The sequence below is a fragment of the Diplotaxodon limnothrissa genome, linkage group LG6 (genome assembly GCF_057381915.1).
Source record: "Diplotaxodon limnothrissa isolate DT_005_m linkage group LG6, D_limnothrissa_male_GT1.1, whole genome shotgun sequence".
In the NCBI taxonomy this organism is placed as follows: Eukaryota; Metazoa; Chordata; class Actinopteri; order Cichliformes; family Cichlidae; genus Diplotaxodon; species Diplotaxodon limnothrissa.
In genome coordinates, this window is record NC_140601.1 from 34,873,684 (window position 1) to 34,899,829 (window position 26,146).

At 39.8% G+C, this 26,146-nt stretch overlaps 1 protein-coding gene across 1 annotated transcript; it reads left to right on the forward strand.

Annotated features, from left to right (window-relative positions):
- Positions 1 to 4,103: 4,103 nt before the first annotated feature.
- hap1 (huntingtin associated protein 1) lies at positions 4,104 to 26,076 on the forward strand. The gene is made up of 16 exons (XM_085356640.1): positions 4,104 to 4,164; positions 4,449 to 4,760; positions 6,144 to 6,332; positions 17,097 to 17,173; positions 17,415 to 17,531; positions 17,639 to 17,733; positions 18,772 to 18,880; positions 19,058 to 19,136; positions 19,222 to 19,352; positions 19,445 to 19,519; positions 19,870 to 20,081; positions 21,736 to 21,954; positions 22,080 to 22,417; positions 22,660 to 22,848; positions 23,082 to 23,184; positions 24,451 to 26,076. Exons 1-16 carry the CDS (start codon positions 4,104 to 4,106, stop codon positions 24,845 to 24,847), a joined length of 2,703 nt encoding a protein of 900 aa, XP_085212766.1. The 3' UTR covers positions 24,848 to 26,076.
- The last annotated feature ends 70 nt before the right edge of the window (positions 26,077 to 26,146 follow it).

A 26,146-nucleotide genomic window follows, 5' to 3' on the forward strand; every position in this document is an offset into this window, starting at 1 on the left:
TGTTTTTTTGCTTTCACTTTGCAATTGTGCGAACTGTGTATAGAGAGCGACAGCACTGATTGGTGAGTGATGATAATTTGTGCACCAATTCCTCTGACATCGTCTTATTAATCGTTAGCTTACTATGCAAACATGACAAGTGAAATCTCCCGCAGCAAGCTTAAACATGTGAGAGGTTGATCGCGCAGAGAATCGCTGAGCTTATGTGAGTGAGCGTGTAAAAGCATTTCAGTTCTGCTGAGCCAAATAAGACAGGTCAGGGTGAAGAAGTGACAGCCAAAGAAAAGCTTACCACAAAACGGAGAAGTTATGACAAATCAGACTATAAGGCAAAAAGAAAGTGCAGCTTCATGGTTTCATGGACAAAAGAATTTCTGTGGCTGCAATATGATGAGCTAAATAACCAGGGCTGCACATAAGTGGTCCGCAGGTGCGCATTCGCTGTCACAATAAAAAACACGCACAAGGGTTAGGGTTAAATTTAAAAACTGTACTTTTGAGTTAAAATATATATTTATAATTTTAATAAATGACAAATTAAAAATGCATGAACATTTTTTTGTATCGAAAAAATATCGAACCGTGACACCAAAGTATCGAACCGAACCGAACCGTGAATTTTGTGTATCGTTGCACCCCTAATATATATATGAGTTCATCTCAGTCTAGGCTCCAAGGTCAAAAGCGTGATTATCTGCTTGTATCACACTATTTCAGTTCAAGCCAATAGCACAAAACACCATAATTATCATTGTTTTGTGAGATTATATTCTGCCCCTATCCTAGTTGTGGGTACATTTTCAAAAATCTCTGATGGCATTTTAAGTCTGTTTTGTGTAGTTTTTTTCTCTTGTTTTAGACGCTGGTGCAATAATCTCTGCAGTTTCATTATGTTCTGCTCGAATCGTGTCCTAGCTGATTAATCAGCTGACTGGCATTATGCGTAGCACACTAAAAGGACAGAAATACAAAGGAAAGAGAGATAACTAATAACCGTGCCTCCAGTGTCACCCCTCAGTGTGACAGGGGTTTTGTTTGCCTTCAGGGGTAACTAACCAGTGGTGTAACTGCTAAATTGTAACTGACATCGCATTAACATGAGAAGCTTGGCTGTCACTGTTCTTCTCTTTTAGCTTTTTGTGTGTATAGAATAATTCATTTAGTTCATACCTATTCTATCCATGGTCAGTTTTATTTTATTGCTTTAAGAAGAAGTCTTAGTTAGAACCTGTACTTTCTCCTCAAACCTCTCATAGATTTATTGTCAGAAATTGTGGGTCAGGTCAGGTTAGGTCAATATGAAAGCTGAAGTCTGTGACTGTAGTGTGAGAGAGGACTAATTTGAGCATGTTGGCCACAAACCAAAGCACTCACCTGATTGGATGGGCTGTGCAGTGGAGAACAGACACCAATGTGGATAAAGAGAAATCTGGGGGGTGGTGATAGGGATACTCGTGGCGGGGGGTTAATTCGTGATGGTGGAACTGTAGTCTTGACTTGTGTCATGTGCATATTGCCCAAGCTGAACTAGTAGCTGTTGCTTTAATTGGCACTAAGCCTTTGCCCTCTGGCCAACATGTTTTATTGACTGCAATAACTTGGCCGAGGTATCAAATGTCCTTTTGTTGCCCCCTGGGTAAACTAGGAAGCCTTTATCTGTGACTTCAATTAGTAAGAGAGGCATTATTTCAAAAATAATGCAGCGCTAAATATAAGCTATTTGAGCTCTGTGAGAATATTTCCAATATCTATGAACACACAGTTAAAAATGTTTTTGTGGAAATTTTCCCACAGCAGCTAGAGTGACTCAGACAGGACGGATAAGGTGAGATAATGTAGTATGTGACAAGTTCTTGTTGTTTTGCATTACTTAAAATAACAAGAAGCACTCCGAGAGCACAAACCTCCACCATGGCAGCTCACTTTCTGGGGAGTATTTACTTTTAAGGGAATCATATTGTATTTTGTAAATGTTTATTGTGTTTTCTTCTTTTTAAACAATATACTTTAAGAAGTTTGGACTGCAGTAAAAACAAGTGTAGAGAAAATATGTGCCCTGTTAAAACCCATTTTAACATACTTGATATAATTCTAATTATATCAAGTGTGTGTATATATATATATATATATATATATATATATATATATATATATATATATATATATTAGGGGTGCAACGATACACAAAATTCACGGTTCGGTTCGATACTTTGGTGTCACGGTTCGATATTTTTTTGATACAAAAAAATGTTCATGCATTTTTAATTTGTCATTTATTAAAATTATAAATATATATTTTAACTCAAAAGTACAGTTTTTAAATTTAACCCTAACCCTTGTGCGTGTTTTTTATTGTGACAGCGAATGCGCACCTGCGGACCACTTATGTGCAGCCCTGGTTATTTAGCTCATCATATCGCAGCCACAGAAATTCTTTTGTCCATGAAACCATAAAGCTGCACTTTCTTTTTGCCTTATAGTCTGATTTGTCATAACTTCTCCGTTTTGTGGTAAGCTTTTCTTTGGCTGTCACTTCTTCACCCTGACCTGTCTTATTTGGCTCAGCAGAACTGAAATGCTTTTACACGCTCACTCACATAAGCTCAGCGATTCTCTGCGCGATCAACCTCTCACATGTTTAAGCTTGCTGCGGGAGATTTCACTTGTCATGTTTGCATAGTAAGCTAACGATTAATAAGACGATGTCAGAGGAATTGGTGCACAAATTATCATCACTCACAGATCAGTGCTGTCGCTCTCTATACACAGTTCGCACGATTGCAAAGTGAAAGCAAAAAAACAAGCGCAAATTCAAACGCGACTTCAATATGTCACATATTGACAGTGGCTCACCGATGCCAATGACATAATTACCCAGCTACATTTCTGAAAGAATGCAAAAGCATTGACATATATTTTTCCTACAATAGCCCGACGGGCAGGGAAGAGAAAGATTTTGGTAGCCCGACTGAAAAAAATCGCTAGCTCCAGGACGTCGGGCTAGCGATATTGCAAGCCCTGTATCTGATTGAGGAATCACTCATCTTTGGAAAAGAGAGTTTATTACAGAGAAATGGCTCTTTCCAAAATAAAAGCTATACTATCCGCTTCTTCTGGGCTATATTCTCAGCAGCATAAGGAGAATCATGTGCTAACAGCTGTCTAAATGACTCGGCTAAAGTTAGTAGCATGCTTGTTGTTTTTTTTGTCTGCTTTCACTTGTCTTTGCACTAGGATGATGTCGGCGTAAATGTGCAGTCATATTCGTTGTGTTCCCACTAGTGCTTTCAGGTTAATCTCGTTGAAATGACCTTAACGCCACAACACGGCAAATCTCCGTTAACGAGCTACCGCCGATCGCTCTGTGCATGGGGCTAGACGGCCAACACGTTAACGAGCTAACTGCGCTAACACACTAGTTCACACCAATGTAATTGAGCATTGCATGGCACATCCAACATACTGTTTTACTTTAGTCCATGACTCGCTTACCTTCAGGGTCATACGTCACATGAAAACCAAAATAATTACAAACGCCAGATCTGAATGAGGTTCAATTTGCCTGTTGCAAGTAGAGCTTAACTTCTGTCTCGCTAGCTTGCCCTGCGCTCTTCCTTCTGACTATGCTGTCTGTGTTGAGCGCTCAGTGGATCTGCGCTGGACAGTGCAGCCTAGGCGGAGTAGTCGAACACAGATTCACTGAGCGCTCAACACAGACAGCATCGTCAGAAGGAAAATTGATAAAATAAATTACAAATGTTGTATTGTTCGATACATATGCGTACCGAACCGAAAGCACTGTATCGAACGGTTCAATATCGATACGAATATCGTTGCACCCCTAATAAATATAAATATATATATATATATATATAAGTATCTAAATTCTTTTAGTTTTAGTCTAGTTTCAGTCGACTAGATATCACAAGATTTGTGCGACTAAATTTAAAGTTGTTCCAGTGACTAAAATACAAACTGTAAAAATTTGTTGTGTTGTGAGTTTCTCCAAACAGTTTACAAAGTGTTGTAGTTTCTTTGAGATCAAATGTGATTTGTATCCATATAACTGCTCTTCAGGAAAAACGGAGTTTTTCACACATATAATGTTACTGCACAAGGATATTACTCCTGATTGGATCACTTCCAAACTCATCCCACCTATAGGTATTGTCTCACTTTCGTCATAAATAAAAGGTTGTTGACAAAATTAGCGGTCAGCGAAATTAACACTGTTGTACATACATATGTGCATGTTCTAATGTGTACAACATTAGCTGCAACTGTTTTTTTTTTTGTCATGGAGATAACTGCAGATGGTTTCTGAAACCTTCTAATGTTTCTATTCTCTTTTGTTTCCTCCTCTCTCTTCCTCTTTGTCCTCTCTCTAGTCATTACCTTCAGTCTCAGTCAGAGCCCAATGCCCTGGATGCCTGTGTTTTCCCCCTGAGCAACCGGGCGGCCTCAGTCTCCAAGTGGGACACCTGGCTCCGAGTTGACCTTCACCCTGAACCCCCCAGCCCCAGCCAAGCTGTCCCACCCTGTCTCAACCCCCCTCACTTCTTCTCCTCGTTCTTCTCTTTCTCCTCCCTTCTGGCCCCCACAGGCCCATCTGGACACCCAGTCAGCCTTCTCCCTCAATGAGGGGCAGGGGGAGGCTAAGGGGTCCCTGGACGTGGACCCTCAGCCTCTTCACATTGCCTCACAGGGGTACTTAAGTGAGCTGGGACAACGAGCCTGCCATGATGTGTCAACTCTAACTGGTAGGTCTTTATTTTTTTTAATGGTGGTTTGAAAGTCAGTGTCCTACCTAAATATACAAGTGAACTAAGCTGATCTGCATGTTTCTTCAGTTAATTCTGACTCAGTGTGCATCTATTAAGGCAGAGCTTCCCAAAGTGTGGGGCAGAGCCATTGCAGGGAGGGCGCAGTATGAAAAGGGGAAAAAACCCAAAACGCTTGGACACTGCTAGTACGGGACGCCCACACAAACGCAAAGCAGGAGATGAAGCATAGCTGAATATGTTTCCAAACCAACTTCATTCTAAGCCAAAGACTAGAAAATATGGTGAAGCATATCTGTCCTTTGGTTTCACCTGCACAAGTGTCAAGATAGGTCTCCCCTGCATAATTGGTTTTCCCTGCGTCGGGAGCAGCGCTGGGCTCTTCAAATCACGGACAAACAGGATCCCACATTCTTGATTTTTAGTTCACAAACACTTCTTGTAATGACTAACTACTCCTGACATTTTGGAGATGTTAGCTCTTTATACAGTAAAGTTACAGTGGGATACAAATAATATCAGGCTGATCCTGCCACGATTTGTTCCCCCTGTCTAAATCACGGACAAACAGTATCCCACAGTTTGTCCGTGTGACAGAGAGGCACAGAGAGGCATTTTTTGAAAAATGTATTGATAGCAATGTTGAAAAAACAAAGTGTAAAAACTGAAGATAGAGACAAAATACTGTTAATCTGACTATCTGCCATTCTGCAATTCATCTCATGTAAACAATAACGTGGCGCACAGCGTGACGTGAAAAAGGCACATACCTTTGACGTTGCGTGACGAACTCTGCATTCCTCGTCCACACGTAAACGCAAAACAGGAGTTTTGAAAAATCTCCGTTTTCGGTGATTCGAAATGCCGTTTACGTGTGGACGAAACAGCTGTGTTTTCAAAAATACCCGTGTAGCTGTGGACGTAGCATAAAAGAGTTAGTAGTTTATTTTATTACTACCTGTAATTTATTGCAAATTACTTGTATTTGCTTAATTGTTTACAAAATATTTGAGGTGTGAAATAATGGAGCAAAATATGGGTGTGTGTGGTTGGAGATGTGACTGTGCGTGTGTGTGCGTGTGTGTGCGTGCGCGCGGGAGGTGGGGGGGAGACATTTTTCTTGTAAAACAAAGGGGGGCCTAGCAAAAAAGGTTTGGGAACCACTGTATTAAGGGATTGCATTGCATTGCAGATTCAATCATCTGTCAGTAGAGGGCAGTGTACACTTGCAGGTGACATTGGCTTTGTTTTGGGTCTTAATGTCCACTTTCTTTTTGTTTTTCCTCTCTCTCATATTAATCCATACACTCATCAATCTTCATTAAAAACATACATGTGCACACAAACAATCCCCACACTCAGACCTTTGTTCAGATCTGCCGGAGCTTGAGATAGTGAGCCTCCTATCAGAGGGTCAACCCAACTACACTCTTCGAGCAGACAGTGTGTTTGGATATGACAACGACGACTGGCTGCACACCCCTCTGGTGCCACCAGAGGTCGTACTGGGACTCACACATGACCAGATTGAGGAAACACTCAAATACTTCTGTGAGTACTGTTTCATTTCAGCTCTGACTGAACTGTAAAGTTGTTGTTAGAAAGGCTATAAAAATGGATTATTGACTTCTTTAACTCTTGTTAAAGCAGCAACAAACTTATTGTACTGTAGCTGTTTGTGAAACATGCACAGTGAAGGAATTTTAAAACATTAAACATCAAAACTGTTTCAGTTTATTAATACTCTGGAATGTCTTTGTTTGAAAACTCTCTTCAGGTTAAACCATCAGCTCTTCTATTAAAGTTATTACTTTAAGTCACAGGTGTCGAACTCCAGGCCTCGAGGGCCGATGTCCTGCAGGTTTTAGATGTGTCCTTGATCCAGTGCAGCTGATTTAAATTGGTAAATTACCTCCTCAACATGTCTTAAAGTTATCCAGAAGCCTGGTAATGGACTAATCATTTGATTCAGTGGGTTGAAACAGGGTGATATCTAAAACCTGCAGGACACCGGCCCTTGAGGCCTGGAGTTCGACACCACTGCTTTAAGTCATTCCAAAACATACATTATCTTCTTTTTCATTCATTATAAGATTGATTGTTTGTTTGCTGTGGGTTTTTACCTCTTTGCCCTTAGAGGCTGAATGGGTATTGTCGCCACTCCCCCGGGTGGTGCGTAGCGTGGACACCCAAGTTTTGTAAATTCGATAACTCAAGAATGACGAAACTCAGGATTTTGTGATTGATATCGTAGGTGCATGTACTAAAAATCTTAGAATCCCTCTAAGGTCAAGGGCAGGGGTCAGATTTTCTGAAAATCTTGTGATTGAGATAATTGAAGATGTAGGATTTTCTAAATAATACCACACTAAAAGTAAGGAAATTTGTGTTTGGATGATTTTTTTCCTGTTTTTTTACAATGCTTCTTTGCTACAAATCCTATACTATTAGAAAGCCTGTTGATTTTCTCCTTAAATGGTAAGACATTGGTAAGGGAAATTCATTTTTGGGTTGGGCAGCAGAGTTGAGCATGTGGGTTGCTCCCATGAAAAACTTGTCAAATCTTCTCTGCTGATGCCAAACAGCTTTTGTTTGGTGTTGTTTGTTGGATTTGAAGATTGAAGTATGAAGAAACAAGACATTGTGACAATTTATTAATTTAACAAACGGTGGAGGAACCATACACAGGCACAAAAGCTTGACACCTCCTCCTCGTGCTGGTCACGCACAGCTGTGGGACAGCGTCACAGTCTTCTACCAGCATTTGTTGAAAGTCAGCCAGTTTGATTGTGTTATTCATTCTGGAACGAATGCTGTCTGCTGTCTTTGCAAGCTCAAGCTGATCCCACAGGTGTTCAGTAGGGTTGAGATCCTGACTGCAGGCAGGCCACTCCATCCTCTCCACTCCCAGATTTTGGAGGTAGTCTCTAATAAACCCTGCTCTATGGGGGCGAGTATTCTCATCTTGGAGCACAGAGTTCTGTTCCAGACTGTGGAGATATGGGATTGCCACTGGTAACAGAATCTCATCTTGATATCTCTCTGCATTGAGATAACTCCAAAACAAGCCTTGTTTTTCTAGTGAGGGAGATGTCGCCCCACGCCATCACACCGCCTCCAACAAAAGTAGATATCCTGTTGGTGCCGTAATCAGCATAGCATCTCTTTGACCCTAGGATCCAACTGCCACTGGCAGAATCTGGAGTCATTGCTGAACATAACTTTCCTTCACATTTTCAGGTTCTAGCGCACATGCTGCTGACACCAATGCAAATGGGCCTGATGATGAAGGGTAGTCATGGCAGGCCTCCTGGCATCTCTGAAGGCCTCTCTGGAGTGGACATTAGAGACTGGCTGTGTGTGGTCTGTCTGGTTAGAGAGTACCTGGGGTAGAGAAGATTTGCCAACATTTCCATGGGCAGAGCCCACATTCTCATCTCTGCTGCTCAACCCACAAATGCATTAGATGTGGCACATTTAAGGGGGAATAAACAGACTTTCTAACAGTAGTTTGGAAGCTTTATTATACATATTTATTGCTAAGAAGCATTTTTGCAACAAAGAAATAATTAACCAAACACAAATTTCCTTATTTTTCTTTACTACTTTATTTTTTTTCCTGTTTATATATGCCGTGAATTGATAAAGGAATTGTGCAATCAGGTTGTTATCTTGTACTTCTGTTCAATCAGATCTCTTTTTGCTACCACAGTCTCCCCCTGCAGGACGTTAGAAAAAAATGCAACTTTAAATATATGTGCACTGATGTCTATCTTCAGACGTTAAAGTCTGTGTTTTATATACAGTCTATGATTATCACAGGCCCTGTTGTGTAATTCGTTCATTTAATACGTAAATGTTTGGTGGCAGTAGCAGGGAACGTCATCAAGCTAAGCTCCTTTTGTGATGTGCTAATAGTTACCCTATGCTAGTTTGTCTCTTCTAGTTGAATTAGCGTGACTCTCTCACTTTAAAAAAATACAAGCATATTTAAAGTCGTACAGTATAATTACAATTTCAAATGTTTTTCCTTCTGTCAGTGTGTTCCTTCTACAAGAATGCTTGATCCATGGTCGGGTAGATATTTCGACTGAGATCTGTTTAAGGCTGCCATCTAATCCTGTTTATGTTAAATTAACTTGTTTCCGAGTAGGTTTGACCTTACCGACATATCACTTTGACAACCAACCAAACAGTTTCAGAGAAGAGGTAATTCCAGGATGACATCAGATCGTGAACAAAGCTGTAATCCAGCTGAAACGTTAATCCAAGTATGGAAAATGACCCCCTGACTCAAAGTACCTTTTGTAGAAGTTGCAATCAGTTTTCAGTTTTCCAGCTCTGAGTCTTTATTCAATGTGCACGTTTGCGGTCAATCAAATTATATTTATGCAGAATTGGTTTTGCCATTGTAACAGAAACTGTAGTATCTATGGATTCATGCAAAATTAAGTTCTACTTGTGTTTACAGACGATAGATAAACATGATGATAAAATATTTTAAGTTGTGTTAAAGTTTAGTCTTTCACTTTCCTGAATTGCTGCCTTTTTAGTGGGCTCAATCTCCCAAAATGTTTCATTGTTGCCATAGGGGGAAAAAAAAAGTTTATTTAATTTAGTAAACGTGTACTGACTTCAGCTCCTCATAGTTGTTTTTACCTTTAAAACATCACAAGAATAAAAACGCGTATTGTCACAGGGAAGTAAGAATTAATTAAAATGTAGAGATTGTCCCAAGAGAAAAATCAAACAATCATTGTGTTAATTTTTTGCCTTTTGTTTTAGAGCTCAGTCTTTGCCCGAGTAAAGTTTAGGTTTGGTTCGTTGAACATTAATATGTTACTTTTGATGGTTGGCCAAGAATGTTCTCACGGCCGCTTTGTACTCGATAAGGTACTGAAGGAAAGACAATAAATGTGAAGGCGCGCCTGTCAACATAGTAATCGAAAACAGACTAGTTAGCTGTTGTGCAGCACACAAAGCACGTTTCGGTTTGCTTTGTAAAGATATAAAGGGAACAGTACTCACAAGAGTGAATATGAAAATTTTAATAGTAAGCTGCATTATTGTGTTTATGGCCTATAAAGTTTGGTGAATGTGTCATTGCTATAGTGCATTTAGTTTTTATTCTGATCAAAGACTGGATAAACTAACTAGTCATACAAACTTACAGTTTTCGAGTATTAAACTTGGAATATTAAATATTAAACCTTTCATTTCCATTTATGCTAAATGTTTTATTTTATTATTTTAAATGGAGAATAAATATTTCAGGAAGCTCCTTTTTATAATGTTTAAACTTGGTGGTAAGAAATAAAAAGGACCTTCCATCTCTCTGGTCGTGCTGTGCACCCAACCTCCCCCACGCGCGCACACGCACCACATTTAGGTGAGTCGCAGATGTCAAATGTCACTAATCCGATTAAGCAGTCATGACTTCTAAGCAGTTTATGCTGCAGCTCCGCAAACAGCATATCCTAATGGCGACTCTGACATCACTACAAAGACAATGTTGGCAGTCACTTGCAACACTGATGTTAATACATCCTCTGTTTTAAATAAAGTCATCATGAACTACTATAGAGTAGCTGCAAGACTCAATGCATCTGTTGTTATTGTCCTGAAACATGTTGACTTGCTCTCAAATTATAAAATACAGCTGATGAGAGAATCCTAGAATTGGATTCTGTAGTTCTTTGAGGTATTAAATATTGAATTAATAATTTTGTTAATACATTTATACACTATTATACTATTGTATGTTTCTGTCATTATAGTTGGATCTCTTTTCATAAGGAATAATTTTATATATGAAGCTAAATATGTAAATAACTGCCCCATTACCTTATATTGTGTTTTTGCTTGTTTCTATATTTTAAAAATTAAAAAAGGAGTTAGAGTGGTTTCCTGTCCCTATAGCCCTGATTTATAGTAATAGGATTGCATGTTTGTGTCCTCGTAATGTTAAATAGGCTCTACCTACGTGATGCCAACCCACGTATTGCTGTACGGAACAGGACAGACTAACCTGACCCATGCAGACTGTGCCATGCTGCTGTGACTCTTTTTGGCATGTGGCATATGGTGTTGTTTGAGTTCTTTACTTAAGCTCACACCCTGCTCCTCTGTGCTCTTTCTTTGTGTTTCGTTTGCAGTCTTGGACTCATTTGATATAATGCTAGTTAATGAAAAACACTTTTCAATCATTTCTAGGATTGAGATTAAATCTCTTTCTAAATATTGATCACAGTTAATGTTGAAATTGGTGCATATTTTAGCATTGTGTAGAGTATCTGGCGTGTCATCGAATGTTGAATTTGTTTAATAATATTTATGTAATGATAGTAGATCAAACCACATACACAATGTATAAAGGCGTTGTCTCAAGGTGCTCTATGTTGTAAGGTAAATCCACATATAATCACTGATGTTGACCCCACTCAGTTCATTATTTTGGTTTTTTAGCCTATAGCTTTACTGTTGTACTTTGCTCTTTCTGCATTCTTTGAGCATACAGCTAAAGAGCCAAAAACCTGCTAAGTTTTTGCTCTAAAGAACCAATGTAGCAACTTATAACATTGTGGAACATATAGGAGCTAAAAATTAGACTTTCTTGTAAGTAACTGGTCAGAAAATAAATATAATTGTTTAGCATTGGAAATTGTTTAACCTAATGTGAAAACGTATATGAACTGAACAAACAATGAGTAGTATAGCCAGTTTGTCAAGGAAGTATTAAGATAATTTTTTTAGCGCTATCAAAAATAACAGTAATGATTCACAAAACCAGTGATCCCTAACAAGGAGTGCATGGGAAGTAACCATGAAGCGGCTCAGGCATGCAGTAAAAGGAGATTTTTTGGTTCAATTAGAAACATTGTTCTCCAGCATATTTGGATATTGATTCATGTTTTACCTTTCCATAAAGGATCATAAAGTTATCACAACCAGAGATGCGAGCACTACGTGACGACTGTGCACAACGTTTTTTCTGTAGATGCCCTGAAGCAAAACAAGGTAGCAAGTGACCTTCCAGGGTGTTCCCCTGCATGAATATGATCTCATATCAGCTCATATCAATGATATCAGCTCTCACTTTGCAGACTTTTATCAGTAACATTTGACTCTTAGTAAACAAAGAAACACACAATGAGTTACACAAGGGTCCTATTTCATGCTATTGAGCTCTTACTCAAAGTTTATAAGGTGATCTTAAGAACTATATCTGCAGGATTTTCTTTTTTTTAATGAACGTGCTAGACTACAGGTTTTCTTTTGTTTCTGGCTGGTGACTTGAAAGTGAAGCTTTTGTCACTTTTTTTTATTACTAAGGGCGAAGTCCACACATCATTACTTCCTTATAACCATTTGCTTTTCTTTTAGTTGTGTTGTCTCTTGTCTCATGGTTGAACCATTCCTTCCGTGGACGTGCACGTAATTCACGTGCATTCTTCAGGGAATAACAAATGCATGAATGTCTTTTACAGAATTTGACAGGCACACGGTCAGTTTGTGGGTGAAAAATTAATTAGAAGGTAAATATTTGATTGTAAGAAACTGCTTTGGCTTGGGCAACAACTGAAGTCACAAGATGCACAGACTGGACATATATGATGAAGATGTAGAATATTTGTGACTTTTATATTATTTTAGTGTCTGTAATATTTTTACAGAGAAAAACAAAAAACTTCATTTTATTATTATCTGTGAAAACTTACTCAGTAATTAAGAACAGGGGCTTTTGCCTCCATCAGTCCCCTGTGGGGGTGGGTGTGACTCTGCCTGCACCACTATTACGCAGAGCCCCCTCCTCTATCTGGTACTGCGTATGTGAGGAGAATTAGACCAGCCACTGGCATGGATGGAAGCTACTATCTTGCTCGGTTTACAGGGGTGGGTGGGCTTTGTGCAGCATCCTTTTGAACTGCACCAAATGCCCCAACCAGAATTATTGTCATTTGTAGTCTCATGTCACTCATATCTTTTAATTATTGCTAACAATAATGAATAAATATCAGATTTTATGGCTTGCCATTTAGACTTTGATGCCTCCTTTACCCCTTCTCCTTTCCCCCCCTCTTTTCTTACCCGGTAGTCCAACGTGGCCAGGTGAAGGGAGGCAGGCATGACGACAGATGGCCCTTACAGTCTGACGGATTATATATTAACAACAAGCAGCTCACATTCTCATGCACACGCAAATAGAGGCGTATACACTCACTCACTCACACAGTCTAGTTGATATTGCTTTACCCTACACACACGCCAGCAGATTCATGCCAGAGACACAAATGGTTTGTCACAGCACAGCTGACAGACAGCAGGAGTAGAAGAACGAGGGATTTAACCCATGGACGGAGATACAGAGAGCAGTTTTTCATCCATCACCATGGAGGTGTGGAGCTCCTCAGCATCTGAGGGAGACGAGGAGGAGAGGAGCCATTCCAATCTTTTAGATGAAATAGCAGAGGAGAACAAATGCCACAACAGCAATAACAATAACAACAACAACAATGACAACCTTTGCAGGGAGGTGACACAAGGTGAGATGTGCTGATCTTCTTCTGCAGAGCTCATACTTAGAAAATAGAAATAAGAGAATGTAGAAGTAAAATATTAAAGGTCAAGTTCAAGTGCAACTCAGATATTCTTGTCTGGTGTACTCTGTAGTACATTGCGTTGTCATGGTCCTCGTTATCTAAGCACTTTAATACTTAATGGTGAACTGCGTATACTGCAGGGTGCAGTTGTGTCACTGAAGATACACTGTGCAAATGAAGATTAACCTTTAACAAAAAGCGAGTCTTTGCAGACCCTGCTTGAAGCTTTAGTTCAAAATTAGAGCATCAAGAGGTGTAAAGTTTTGTAAGTGTATTCAGTTTCAGTTTTTCCTTTTAGTGTTGTGAAGGTCAGAGTACCTGTGAGTGTGTATGCCCATGCATGCTGCAGCAGCACAACCAGGCTGTGTATGCAAGCGATCAAATTATAATTCTCGGTCATTCCATTTTGTGTTTTCTCTTTTTACTGTATGGATCCAGCGTTACACTATATATGTTTTTTCCTTTCTCCTGCAACAAACAAAGGGGGGAAAAAAGCAAAAGCAAAATTAGCTTTAGTTTTTGCAGGACAAGTTAGAGAATTTAGACATATTTCTCTTTCTAAGAATGACTACTGTTTAATAGATGTGCTTTTGAGGAACAACAACTGCAGGTGCATTACTGTACTGCTGCTCTAGTTCCAATCCTATAATTTCAGGAGCTTTTTCCTAAATGTGACTGGTGCATTAAAATGCACCAATTTAAACTGACATTTGCCAAATTGAGACATTTTACATAACATAATTTTTTTTTTTTGCTTTTTCTCCAGATCAGTTTGTATACCAAAAAAAAATCTGGTACTGCTCTAGTACTTTATAAGTAAATGCATGTTTATGTAGGCTTGTTTTTATCTGAATGACTGTTCCAGGCCTTTTATTTAATGTGTGCATTTATAGCTGTGTTTTTTCCCCTCTGTGCTGCATGTTGTGTGGGTGTGCATGACGGTGCAAACCAAATGTTAATCAGAAATATAAGTCCTATATTTCTTTTTAGTGACATGTATTTTAACTTGGATCTGTCCCTTAATACTGTTATTGACTTGCTTAAACTGCACTAAAAATGTACAGACAGATTTGCACTAGGAAGTCTTGTGAGACAAATATTTTATCCTGCCAATCCTATCAAATGGTCACCTTCAGAACAATACAGATCAATGATCACTGTAAATGTTATTCCTGGAGCTCATCTATGTCCGTCTGATCCCTCAACCTAACAGACGTCATAAGCGCACCTAAGTCATTAAGGAACAGTATTAGACTTGCAGTCCATTGAACTTGACTAGATTTAGCTCAGCCTACACCCCAAAACCTCTACCTGGATCTGCTCTGTGCCGTGACAGCTGGGTTAAGAGGAAATAGATTAGGTATTTTGGCCAGTGGGATAGAGGGTGTAAATAATACACAGTACTCTAACTTCAGTTTAATGTTCTTGTAACCACTGAGATTAGGCAGTAAAATGTAAAAAAGTAGTGTTTCTTCTTGGTTTAACATGTCATTGTTTTGGATATGTGAAAATGAAAATGTGTTCCTACCAGTAGTCCTGCTGCAGACTTTCCCCTTAGCACTGCACTTTCAGGACAATAGGATTTAAAGAAGTTAACCTATTATCTGATTAACCTTTGTTAATTTACAGATTCTATTGTGGTCATCACATTAGTGCACAAGTAGACGTGCATCACTGTGACGATTTGCTGTTTCGTTTCCAGTTTGGATTATTATTGACCTTGAAGTCTTATCTCTATTGTTGAAATGTTGCTGAACATGTGACATTTTTTCATTAGCAGATTAAATTTCAGGATTTTTGTAACACTTGCATTTGTTTGATTATGCTCACATTTTAAAGAGATTGGATTTTAATACGAGACATTAGACAGTATCTCTGACCTGACTTTTATGATGCAGACCTGCAGAGCTAGTGTTATCATTCAGTGGAGGCTGGGTATTCAAGTGCTTTTGCCTTGCTGCAGTGTCCTTGAGAGAAACATATTATCCTGCCAGCTGACCTGTTACATAGCCAACAGTGAGCATTAAAATTGAATCCAAAGGGTGGCAAGCATCATTTGTCATCTCTGTGTGTGTCCTAGAATCAACTCTTTGGCTTTGACACATGATCCCCTCTACTGCTCCTGAGAAGTCTTCAACAAAATAATTAAGTTCCTGATCTCACATATTTTGACAATGACCAAATTTTTCTTTGATCTTAGTAAAAATAAATCCTGTAGATGTGGTTCATGCTATAAGTTATGGCCAATATAAAGTGTTCTTACACAGAGCAATGCGGTACAGTCCAGCCTAACATTGGGTTCCTTCCATTAGGCTGATTAGATACTGACACAGCTATCCAATCACTGTGTTTCCAGGCCAAATTCAGGACAGTCTAATTGTGTGCCAGGCAGCTTCCCATCTCTTTAGCTAAGCTTTCATCTGAAGTAAGATTATTTAACTTTAGAGATGTTGCATACAGAATCGTAAGCTAATCCAGCCAATGTCTGCACATCTTTAAGCAGATTCTAAAACACTGTATATATGCATTTTACACAAATGAGGCATGCCACTAAACAGTACCTATAATTAAAGGCATTATTGCAAAGACAGAAACAAAGTGAAACCACGATCTCATGGTAAAATGGTAAATGGCCTGTATTTATCTAGCGCTTTACTAGTCCCTAAGGACCCCAAAGCGCTTTACATATCCAGTCATCCACCCATTCACACACACATTCACACACTGGTGATGGCAGCCACATTGTAGCCACAGCCACCCTGGGGCGCACTGACAGAGGCGAGGCTGCCGGACACTGGCGCCACCAGGCCTCTGACCACCGCTAGTAGGCAATGGGTGAAGTGTCTTGCCCAAGGACACAACGACCAAGACTGTCCAAGCCGGGGCTCGAACCGGCAACCTTCTGATTACAAGGCGAACTCCTAACTCTTGAGCCACGATCGCCTCATACCTATTAGTAAATGTCTGAAAAATAATTTAACCTATTGAAATTTAGAAATGATGATTACATGAATGCTATTAATGTAAAATCTGTCTTATCTATCCTAAACGAATGACTGATTAATCCTGTTCGCCACTTCAGCTTTAACTGGCTTGTTTATGTCTACTTCACTGTACAGGATGTAAACAAAGTTACAGGTCAATAGCCAGCCACTGTTATCCTTTCCTGGTGTGAATACCTAGTCAGTTTAGTCCCTGTACATAGACCTATATTAGCATCCAGGAGAACGAGGTCTTTAGTGGCGTCTTATCTGGGCTAAAAAGGATCAAGCTAAGAGGATCAGTTTGTGGCTGACCATGTGGAGCTGGTTAATGATAAATAGCAATAATGTAACTTTATCAGGTAGGCGGGTCTTTCTTCACTCCAGTGGACATCTTGTTTTTATCTTTTTGATAATTCAGGTTCACCAGTGCATCGACAAATGCAACCAAGCACAGCAGCTTTGAATAGAGAAAGAAAAAGAGAAAGAGATGTTACAGTAATGGACAAGAAATATCAGGAAAGTCTTTACACCGTAATATCATGTAACCTATTAAAGGTATTTGTAAAGTAGAAACGGCAAGAGATCAAAGTGACAAAAGCAATCTAGTTGTCTAGTTAGCCTTACACCATCCTGCTGTTAGCACGACTGACTTCTTGCTGTTCTCTTCCATTACCATCTACAGTTATGTCTTTTCCTTCATTCATTAAATTCATCTCTCACTCCTCCCACAGTGCTGTCCTCAGACAGAGTTGGCCAGGTCACCAAGACATATCATGATATCAAGGCGGTCACCCACCTGCTGGAGGAGGTAAGACAGAGACACACAGCAGATGAATGGAATTTAAGAGGATTAGACTTATCTGCCTCACAGATCATCACTGTTTGCCACAGTTTTCTGCATATTTTTGTCACCTCTCTCAGTGCTATCTACTAACATTTTGGTCTTACATAATTACGGTTTAAATTAGTACAGTGTAATCAAATCATTTAAAACCTTAAACATATCTCAACGTATTTATTAATTTATATGTTTGATTATGACTTTGCAGAAAGAGCGTGATCTGGAATTGGCAGCACGGATTGGCCAGTCCCTCCTGAAGCAAAACCAAGAACTAACGGCACGTAATGAAATGCTGGATGAACAGCTTGAAATTGCAAAGGAGGAGGTAAACAGAAAGGCTCCTGATACACACCTGTATAGCGAGATGGAAATATTTCATCTTTGTTGTGCCACACTCTGCTGTGCTTAAGTGATCGTGACTTGTTTTCCTAGATTGCTCAACTGCGCCATGAGCTCTCGATGCGAGATGACCTCCTTCAGTTCTATGCGAGCACTGAGGAGATTGAAAACGCTCAGTCGCAGTCACCGTGAGTACACAAATGTGCACATGGTGTAACGCACAGGGTTGAATGATGACGAGCTGCTGGCAACTTGTTTTGCATATTGTGTATAAGTCTTACTTTAACATATGTAGCTTTTTTCTGACTAAAATTGTATTTGTCTAAAAATCTGTAACAGAGGTGCAATGCATCCTATACTCTAACTATGCTTCAAGATGTTATCACAAAGTACTTTCAGTGGACTTCATGCTGTAGTGGTACCAAAATGTTCTTCAGTGTTTATGATGGTGAATGTCCGCTATGAAGGATTGTGTTTACACTGTTGGTTACTACCTTGGGCTTATACATAAGTAAACAGACGTCAGAACATCCCCACTGATCCTCTCAATGTCTTCAGCTAGTAAAACCCTCCCCATCAGCAGTTAATCATTCCTATTACACATTATTAGACTCTGTTAACTTAGATTCATCGCAGTGATCCATGCTAATTATTTTGAGCGTTAATTATATTATAAAATAGCCTATTTATACAGGGCTTAGCACTTGATCACTCTTTTTCAGAATCAGGATCAGAAAGGGTTTTATTGCCAAATGTTGAGCAGGTTTACAACATTAGGAAATTGCTGCAGTACTTAGTGCAAACATACTGTCAGATAATGCTTAAATAAACATAAAAATAAAAATTAAAAGTGCTAAGTAGATAGATATATACATGAGTGCAGGTGGTGATCGGTGCAAACATGGAATGATGCAGTGAGCACAGTGTAGGGTCATGTGTTAGTGGTAGGAACAGTCATGTGGTTTGTTCATGAGAGGTTCTGGTGCGAAAGGACCAGAACCTCCTGCCTGAGGGGAGCAGGTCAAACAGACTGCGTCCAGGGTGAGAAGGGTCAGCTATGATCCGAGCTGCACGCCCTAGTGTCCTGGAGGTGTACAGGTCCTGCAGAGATGGGAGTCTGCAGCCAATCACCTTCCCAGCAGAGCGCACAACATCAACATTTTCATCACTTTTCTTATAAAAATTTGGATTTTATTTAATATAAATGCATTTCTTTCTTTCTTTAGAATGAAAAGGAATGAATCATCAAGTTCACTCACCAACTTCATCCACTATGACTTCCTACAGCAGAAACTGAAAGGTTTAGAGGAGGAGAACCGCAAGCTCAGATTAGAGGTATGCACTAACTTTGAAATTAAAGAGATATTCCTGTTTGTTATGTGTTTATTTATTCACTTATTTGAAAATAAATAGTACAGTATGCAGTGCGTCTTTGCACATTGCACACAGAGTTTTCAAGACTGCTGTTCAGCATCACATATGATAATTGATTATTAATAATTTTTTCTGCAGGCTACTGAGCTCTCAACGGAGACATCAATCTACGAGGAGCAAGAACAGGAGCTGATGATGGTGTGTGTGGATGAGCTCTGTAAGTGTCACAGTCTTGCTTCAGTCAATGAAAATGAGAATTATAAGTCAGGCACAAGGAAATTTATGGGACTTGTGTGTTTCAGCATCTGCCAATAAGCAGGTGGTTGACTTGTCGGAAGAGCTAGCGCGGAAAGTAGAGGATTGTCTCAGGCAGCAGGAGGAAATCAGCTCGCTGCTCGCTCAGATCGTTGACCTGCAGGCACGCTGCAAAGGGGTGAGAGGCTCACACATGTGCACAGCTTTTGTTATGGATTATATTAAATACTTGTGTTAAAACTTTTTGAATTCTGTTCTCTTTCCGTCTAGCTCACCCATGAGAACGAGGAGTTAAACCACCAGCTGAATGCCTCCCGTGAGAGCCAGCAAAAACTGAAATCTGAGGTAAGATACTCGCTTTGTAATCTCTGTGACTTCAACGGCATTTTTGGTGTTGGATTAAGATGATTACATGAGCTCAGTTTTGATTTGTCTTTGTGTGTGGCTGAAAAGCTCTCATAATATAGACACAGATGTAGAGTTTGAGGTGTTTACAGAAACCCATTTTTGGCTTTAGATAGATATGCTGATTCCAGCACCGCTTGGTGATTTATTATCAAATGTGTATGTGTAGAAGCTTATCATAGCAAGCTTCTACATATATATTCAGCTGCTCCTGTGTATTTTGTCAGTGGCATGACACTTTTCCCCCCCTTGATCTACAGTTTGACTGATTTGTCACCCCCTGTCTCTAGCTCAAGGACTTGCAGGACAAGTACTCAGAGTGTAAGGACATGCTCCACGAAGCCCGAGAGGACATTAAAAATCTTCGAAACAAGAGCCTGCCAAATAGCACCGTGCAGCGGTACACTTCATTGGCCTCAGTCCTCCCCATGGACTCACTGGCAGCAGAGATTGAAGGCACTTTCCGCAAAGGCCTAGACACCCCAGCTCCCTCAGAGTACAAGTGAGTCTGTGACCTGCATCTGTTTGGCTTATATGCACATTTAAAAAAATCCTTATCCACTTTGTCTGGTCTAAATTGACCAGATTGTACCGTGAATATTGAGTAGCAGTTGTAGTTTCATGTTCCTGTTTTCATAAGAATTATTTTCTAGAACTACAGAGATAACTAAGGTTAAACAAGTTCAGCTCTGGGAAACCACCTTTATACCTTAAGTACTTAAATTCTGTGGTAGTTCCACTCCCTGCCCTATCACACCTTAAACTCAAATGCCTTCGTCAAGTGGCTTTTACTTTTATAGCAGCTCAGCTTTTATTAGACACATTCCTTACAGAAGAAAAAAAACAGCCGGTACAATAGTACTGACTGAGTTGATGCATGTTTGAAAATAATTACTAGTAAGGTTTAGTATGTTACATGTTTATGTGTTGTTGTGGTAATTTTTTAGATTAAATTTATGCGATTTGGATTTCAGGGAATAACAAGTTTTACTTGACTTACGTTTTGTTAGTACGTAATGTTTTCTGTTAAAAGAACTACATAATGTCAATTGTGTGTAATGACGCTACTTGACATCCATCCATGATTTAGCTGAATAAATGCTTAATGTTAGTTTTGTATTTGATAATTAATGATTTTATAAGGTGTTAGATGGTGTCAGGAAAATGGAGTGGGCCAGTAGTTGATTACAAACTAGTATAATTTTTATTGTTTTGCGTTCTCTTGTATAAACAAAGAAGAAGAACATTGCAAATATGTTTTAATCAGTCTGTGAAATTCTGAACAAATTAATAGTGGAGACAGTGACTTTACCCCCATGAAAAATGATCCGTAGAAATGAAAAAGGAAACGTGAAAAATGAAACGCACATCTATTCTTGCTTTTTCTTCTCTTTCATCTGTGTCTCACTCTGTGCATCTTTGTTATGGCATTTTGCATTCAAAGCAATCTGTAGTTTGTTGATTTAATTTCTTGTATGGATGCATTCCCCGTATTTGGGTAATTTTTTTGTTTTAGGAGACAATATACTACAAAGAACAAGAACATCATCAACCAAAATGTTAAACAAAGTGAACCAGAATTTGAAATGCAAATTGAAGTGAAAATCAATTACAAATTTGACCATTTATTTATTCAATATATATGTAAATAGTATATGTCATATACTATTTGAAAGATACGTCACTGATATATAATAACGCATTTTATTTGAAAAAACAGAATCTCAGACTTGCCTCACTCTTTGCATCAGCCTAAGATCCATAGCGTGAGGCATTCACTTTGCCAGCAGGCCTGTTAAGCTAATAGACTTAAAGGTATTGTAGGTTACACTTAAAACTGTTACAGCTAAATTTTAACTGACACAGCATGACACCTTGGTATATCCCAACACTGACCCCTTTTGCTTATCAGTACCATACTGGTACTGTTAACTGGTAGTTTCTTTTGTTAAAAGAGTCTCCAAACAGAGGAGAATCTTTTAAGTTCAAGTTTGAAGGGTTTTCTTTGTTGCTTCTAAATGAATGGCAATTATACAATTTCCCCCCTGTAGCTTGTGTAAAATTTTGATGAGTTTCAATTCTGAATATTTTTTTGGAGGAGTGTGAATGTGTAAGAGAGACACTCATGTCATTACTTTTGCTGTTTCCTCTGGCAGGAACCACCCCTGGCGTGTTTTTGAAACCGTGAAAGTGGTGAACAAGGCTGTAAGGCAGCGGTCTCAATGCCACTCACCAGGTGTGCCAGGCTCCAGCCCGGTGTCCGCACCTTCCAGCTCTAACAGCACCCCTCGGACCAGCTACTATGGCTCCGATAATGCCAGCCTGAACTTGGAAGACAAGCCGAGCTCCAATCATGCTCAGAAGGAAGACAGCAGGTAAGACTGCACATCAGATGCCACAGTAATGCCTAAAGATTCGACACAGATTTTACATTTTGGGATACAGTTTGAAGCTGTAGGATGTTGACTTTAAAATAATGTTGTTAATTTTTCCTTTTTAGCGTTAGTGGGCCAAAACGTTTAGGTCAACCAGGCACACCAGGAGGCCAGGATCTCGAAACTGCCTTGTGCAGACTCTCAGTCCGCCAGCAGAACCACTCTTCTGACCGACCTTTCTTCGATGTGGAACGCGAACGTAAACTCCGTGCCTTGGCAGCAGACAGTGAGGAAGGCGAGGGCTCTAGTGGCTTCCTGACGCCAAATTACAGCCTGGCCTCCAGCCCAGCTGCTTCAACAGGCACCAACTACTCCAACGGTAGCTCCCGACACTCCTGTGGCTCCTCGGGAGGATCCAGGTCCTACCTACCTGACCGTCTGCAGATTGTCAAACCTCTGGAAGGTAAAATTTTTAGCTTTATGTTTCTCTAATCATGTCTTCAAACCTGCTTCAGCATTTGTGCAGTCTTGATGAAGCATAAGAAAGTAAAACAAGACAGAAAATGACGAGCTTCTTCACCTTAGCCTCTGTAGTAAATGCCACGGATGAAAAGCTGCCCTGCTCAGAGAGCAGTATTTGTAATGCATCTGTATTTTTTTACCACACACTTCAGTGGCAACACCTTCTGAATCTCTACTCTTCAGGCTCAGTGACTCTGCACCAGTGGCAGCAGCTGGCCAAACCAAACCTGGGAGGTATCCTGCATCCACGCCCGGGAGTCCTAACTAAAGACTTCAGGGAGCTCGAAGTTGACATACAGCACGTCTACAGCTTGAACGACCTGGAGGAGGATGAGCCAGACCTGTCACACCTCTCTGGAGCTCACGGCATGGGTACGACACATTGGCACACTACACACACAAGTCAACTAGTTGTCTCATTTCTACTCAATTCCAGATGACATATTTACTGAAGTGCATATCTTCTCATTATAGAGGATAGCTCCCATTCCTTGCAAAATTAGTGCAGGGTTCATCTTCATTCAGTCTTTTAGTGACTCTTTAGATGTGTGTCCTTTCCCACATGTGTAGTTTAACCTACCTTTTTCCCCTCCATGACCTCACAGTCTCTTCATCGGGTCCCAACCTCCCTCAGACCCCTCCCACACATCCCATCACCACCTGCCAAGTCCTCCAACCCTCCCTAATCATCCCCTCCTTCTCCACTAGGTAAGAACATACTGTTTTGGGGTTATTTCGTCTTTGCTCATTGTGTTTTTTCACAGCTCTGGCCAAGGTAAATACTCTTTAGGCAGTGTTAGTTGGATTTTTTATTAACCTTTTAAACTAGATTTACTAACCCAAACTTTTTTTTCCCAGTGTCAGTTTCATTAAAGCGGGCCTAAATTGTTTGTTTTCTTTTTTTTGTGAAATTGTGTGCAGCGATACTAAATATGGGCAAAGTTTGACATAATGAGGTCACTGTGTATGCTCTTAACACTATGGCCATCCCAGGCACATAGCTCTTAGCCACAAACTGCTTTTTAAGTATTCTGTTTGCAAGGGACAGCCAATCAGAAGTAAGCTGTCTTATAGGAAAGGTGGCTTTAAAGGCACCAACACTAAAATGGTTCATTTTATACAGAAGATGACTTGAATGAATTACTTCCCCAAGGCTCTAAGGCTACTAATTTAGACTCCAAGAATAAAATTGTGGAGCTGAAAATGAGCACAATAGGTCCACTCTAAACAGGTATAGATATTACAGATTGCAGTTGCTCTGTCTTTCCTAACTTCCATTCTTTACCCTCTCAATGGTAGAAAACGTCTGTCAAGGCTCTTTCTCCAACTCTAGAAGGAGCCACCAGGGAAAAGTAAGAGCCTGGTGTTATAAATGCACTCTGAATGCTTGATTAATGTCTGTAATATTAACGACAGAGGCATGATCTCCAGCACTTCCAGTCCTCACTCTGTGCATGAAATGAGTGATCAATAAGTCTAGAAAGGAGTTTACTGTGTAAACATTTTAATATATTTATAAAACATAGATCTACCTAAATCTAATGTACTGCATTGCCTTCCACGGTAAAACAATTTAAAAAGTTGGTTCACTGCTTTTAGATGCTAAGTAGGATGTAGTGGGAGGTCTGTAAATGTTACTTGATGCGCCATGAGTCCTACTTCCGTTATGCATGTTATCTTCTACTAACGCTGTGCCTACCGTTGTAACATCTGCTCTTACTTGTTTTTGAGTTTTTTATTATATATATATTTTTTACCATCTCTTCCACTTTCTTCCACACCAGATCTGTTTTCCTCATCACTGGGATATTAACATCATGTTTCTCCACTTTTTAGTGTTGATGTGCTAAACTAACCAAAACGTCTCACATCGTCTTTTTTTCCCAGTCGGTTTATATGAATATGCATGTGCTTGTAGAGGAGATGTTATGTCATTTAGTTTTAATATTTTGTTTGTTTCTTTTTTTTTAATAGCCTTCACTCTTTCGGCCTGCCACCTTCTCGGGACCGTGAGCACGTGAGCACTTCACCAGCCTTGCAGCAGGACTTTGGCCAGGGAGGCCAGACAGCCACCACAGAGCTTAGCACTTCATCACTGGGACTCCTGCAACTGCTGCAAGAGCGCGGCATCTCAGCTTCCCGTCATCCCCACCACAACCTGCACTACAGCCGCACTGGAAAACCTTCATTTTCTACAGTATCAGACAAAAGAGGAGACTTTTTCTCACACAAAGAAGGACGAAGGAACATTTTTAGCTGGAACTTGGTGGAGAAGCTTCAGAGTCTTGGGTTGCACAGAGTGGCAGCCTGGGGGATGAGGGGCCCCAGTGACAAAGACAGGGAAGCAGTCAGACCTCCTCCGAAAGTGTGATGCATTCACCTCCACACTCCTCTCTCATTCACCATAGTGACTTTGCATAAAGCCATGCGATTCCTACTGTGCACTTCAGTGCCCACCACAGCACCCGTGTCTTGAAAAGAAAAGCCACAGAATGTGTTAGAGCCATACTTTCAGTTATTGGTAGTGTGCAGTACAATGTTTTTCTATGAACTTGTGCACGGTAAATTATTCTTTACATGTGGGACATTTTCATCTCAGGAAAACCACCTGATCACTGCTGTGTTGTTTGATTCACACTTTGCTTCTTTTTACGCAAAAAGGAAAATGATGAAGAAAAGAAATATTTTATACTTTTGTGTTTTGACTTTCCTTTTACAATTTGCCCCACCCGCAATCACTGGTTTTAAAAAAACCTCCTCACTCGTCATTTTATTAGTTTCCAAAGAGAAACATGAGCTATGTGTAAATAATAACTGTCATTTAGGGAAATGAAAAAAGACAATGTGCTGTAAATTACTGAGAGTAGAGAAACCACAAACAAACCAATGCTGTCCCTGAAAATGCACTAAAACGCAGTCTGGTCTTCCTGCTTATTCGCTGCTATGTTGACAAAAGCATATAGTATATAAGTATGTCAAACTATTCTTAGAAAGAAGCACTGAGAAGAAGCCTGACGATCCAGTGACTGAACTGAGTAATGTTAATAATATTAAGCAGTCTGCCTTGCAGTCCATTACTTGCTCTCACATGCACACTTCCATTTCACCTCTAAGCTGTTTAAAGTTACGCCTTTATGGACTTTATTCTGAGCCAAACCTCACCACAACCAAATCGGATTTGCATGCTGCATGGAAGACGGTGAAGCAACATGTTGACTCCAGTGACTCAAAGTTTTGTTTGTATAAATCTGCTGTATAAATCATGTCATCGGGAATTTTTAAACCACTGGGATTTAAATTTAACCGAAATCACGCTGGGCATTTCAGAGTGATATCTGTGACAGTAGGCGCAATAAGTAATATGTAATAAGTACAAGAGTTATCATGATAATTTAAACAGCATCACCCTGGTTGATCAATCAGCTCTGGCGAAAAAGCCACAGGATAATGTGGATTTAAAAGGGAAGAATTCATAAACAGAGATTTGTGTTTCTACTTAAATTAACCAAACGACTGTTTCTGTGCGCTGTTGTTTGCTGTAACTCTACATGTCAGTGTGTGCGTGAACTGTACCACCTGTGAATAAATGTTTTCATTTCCACCAAGTTCACTTTTGACTCTTCGTCCACTCATCACCAAAGATATGGAATAAAAACAAGTGCAATAAATC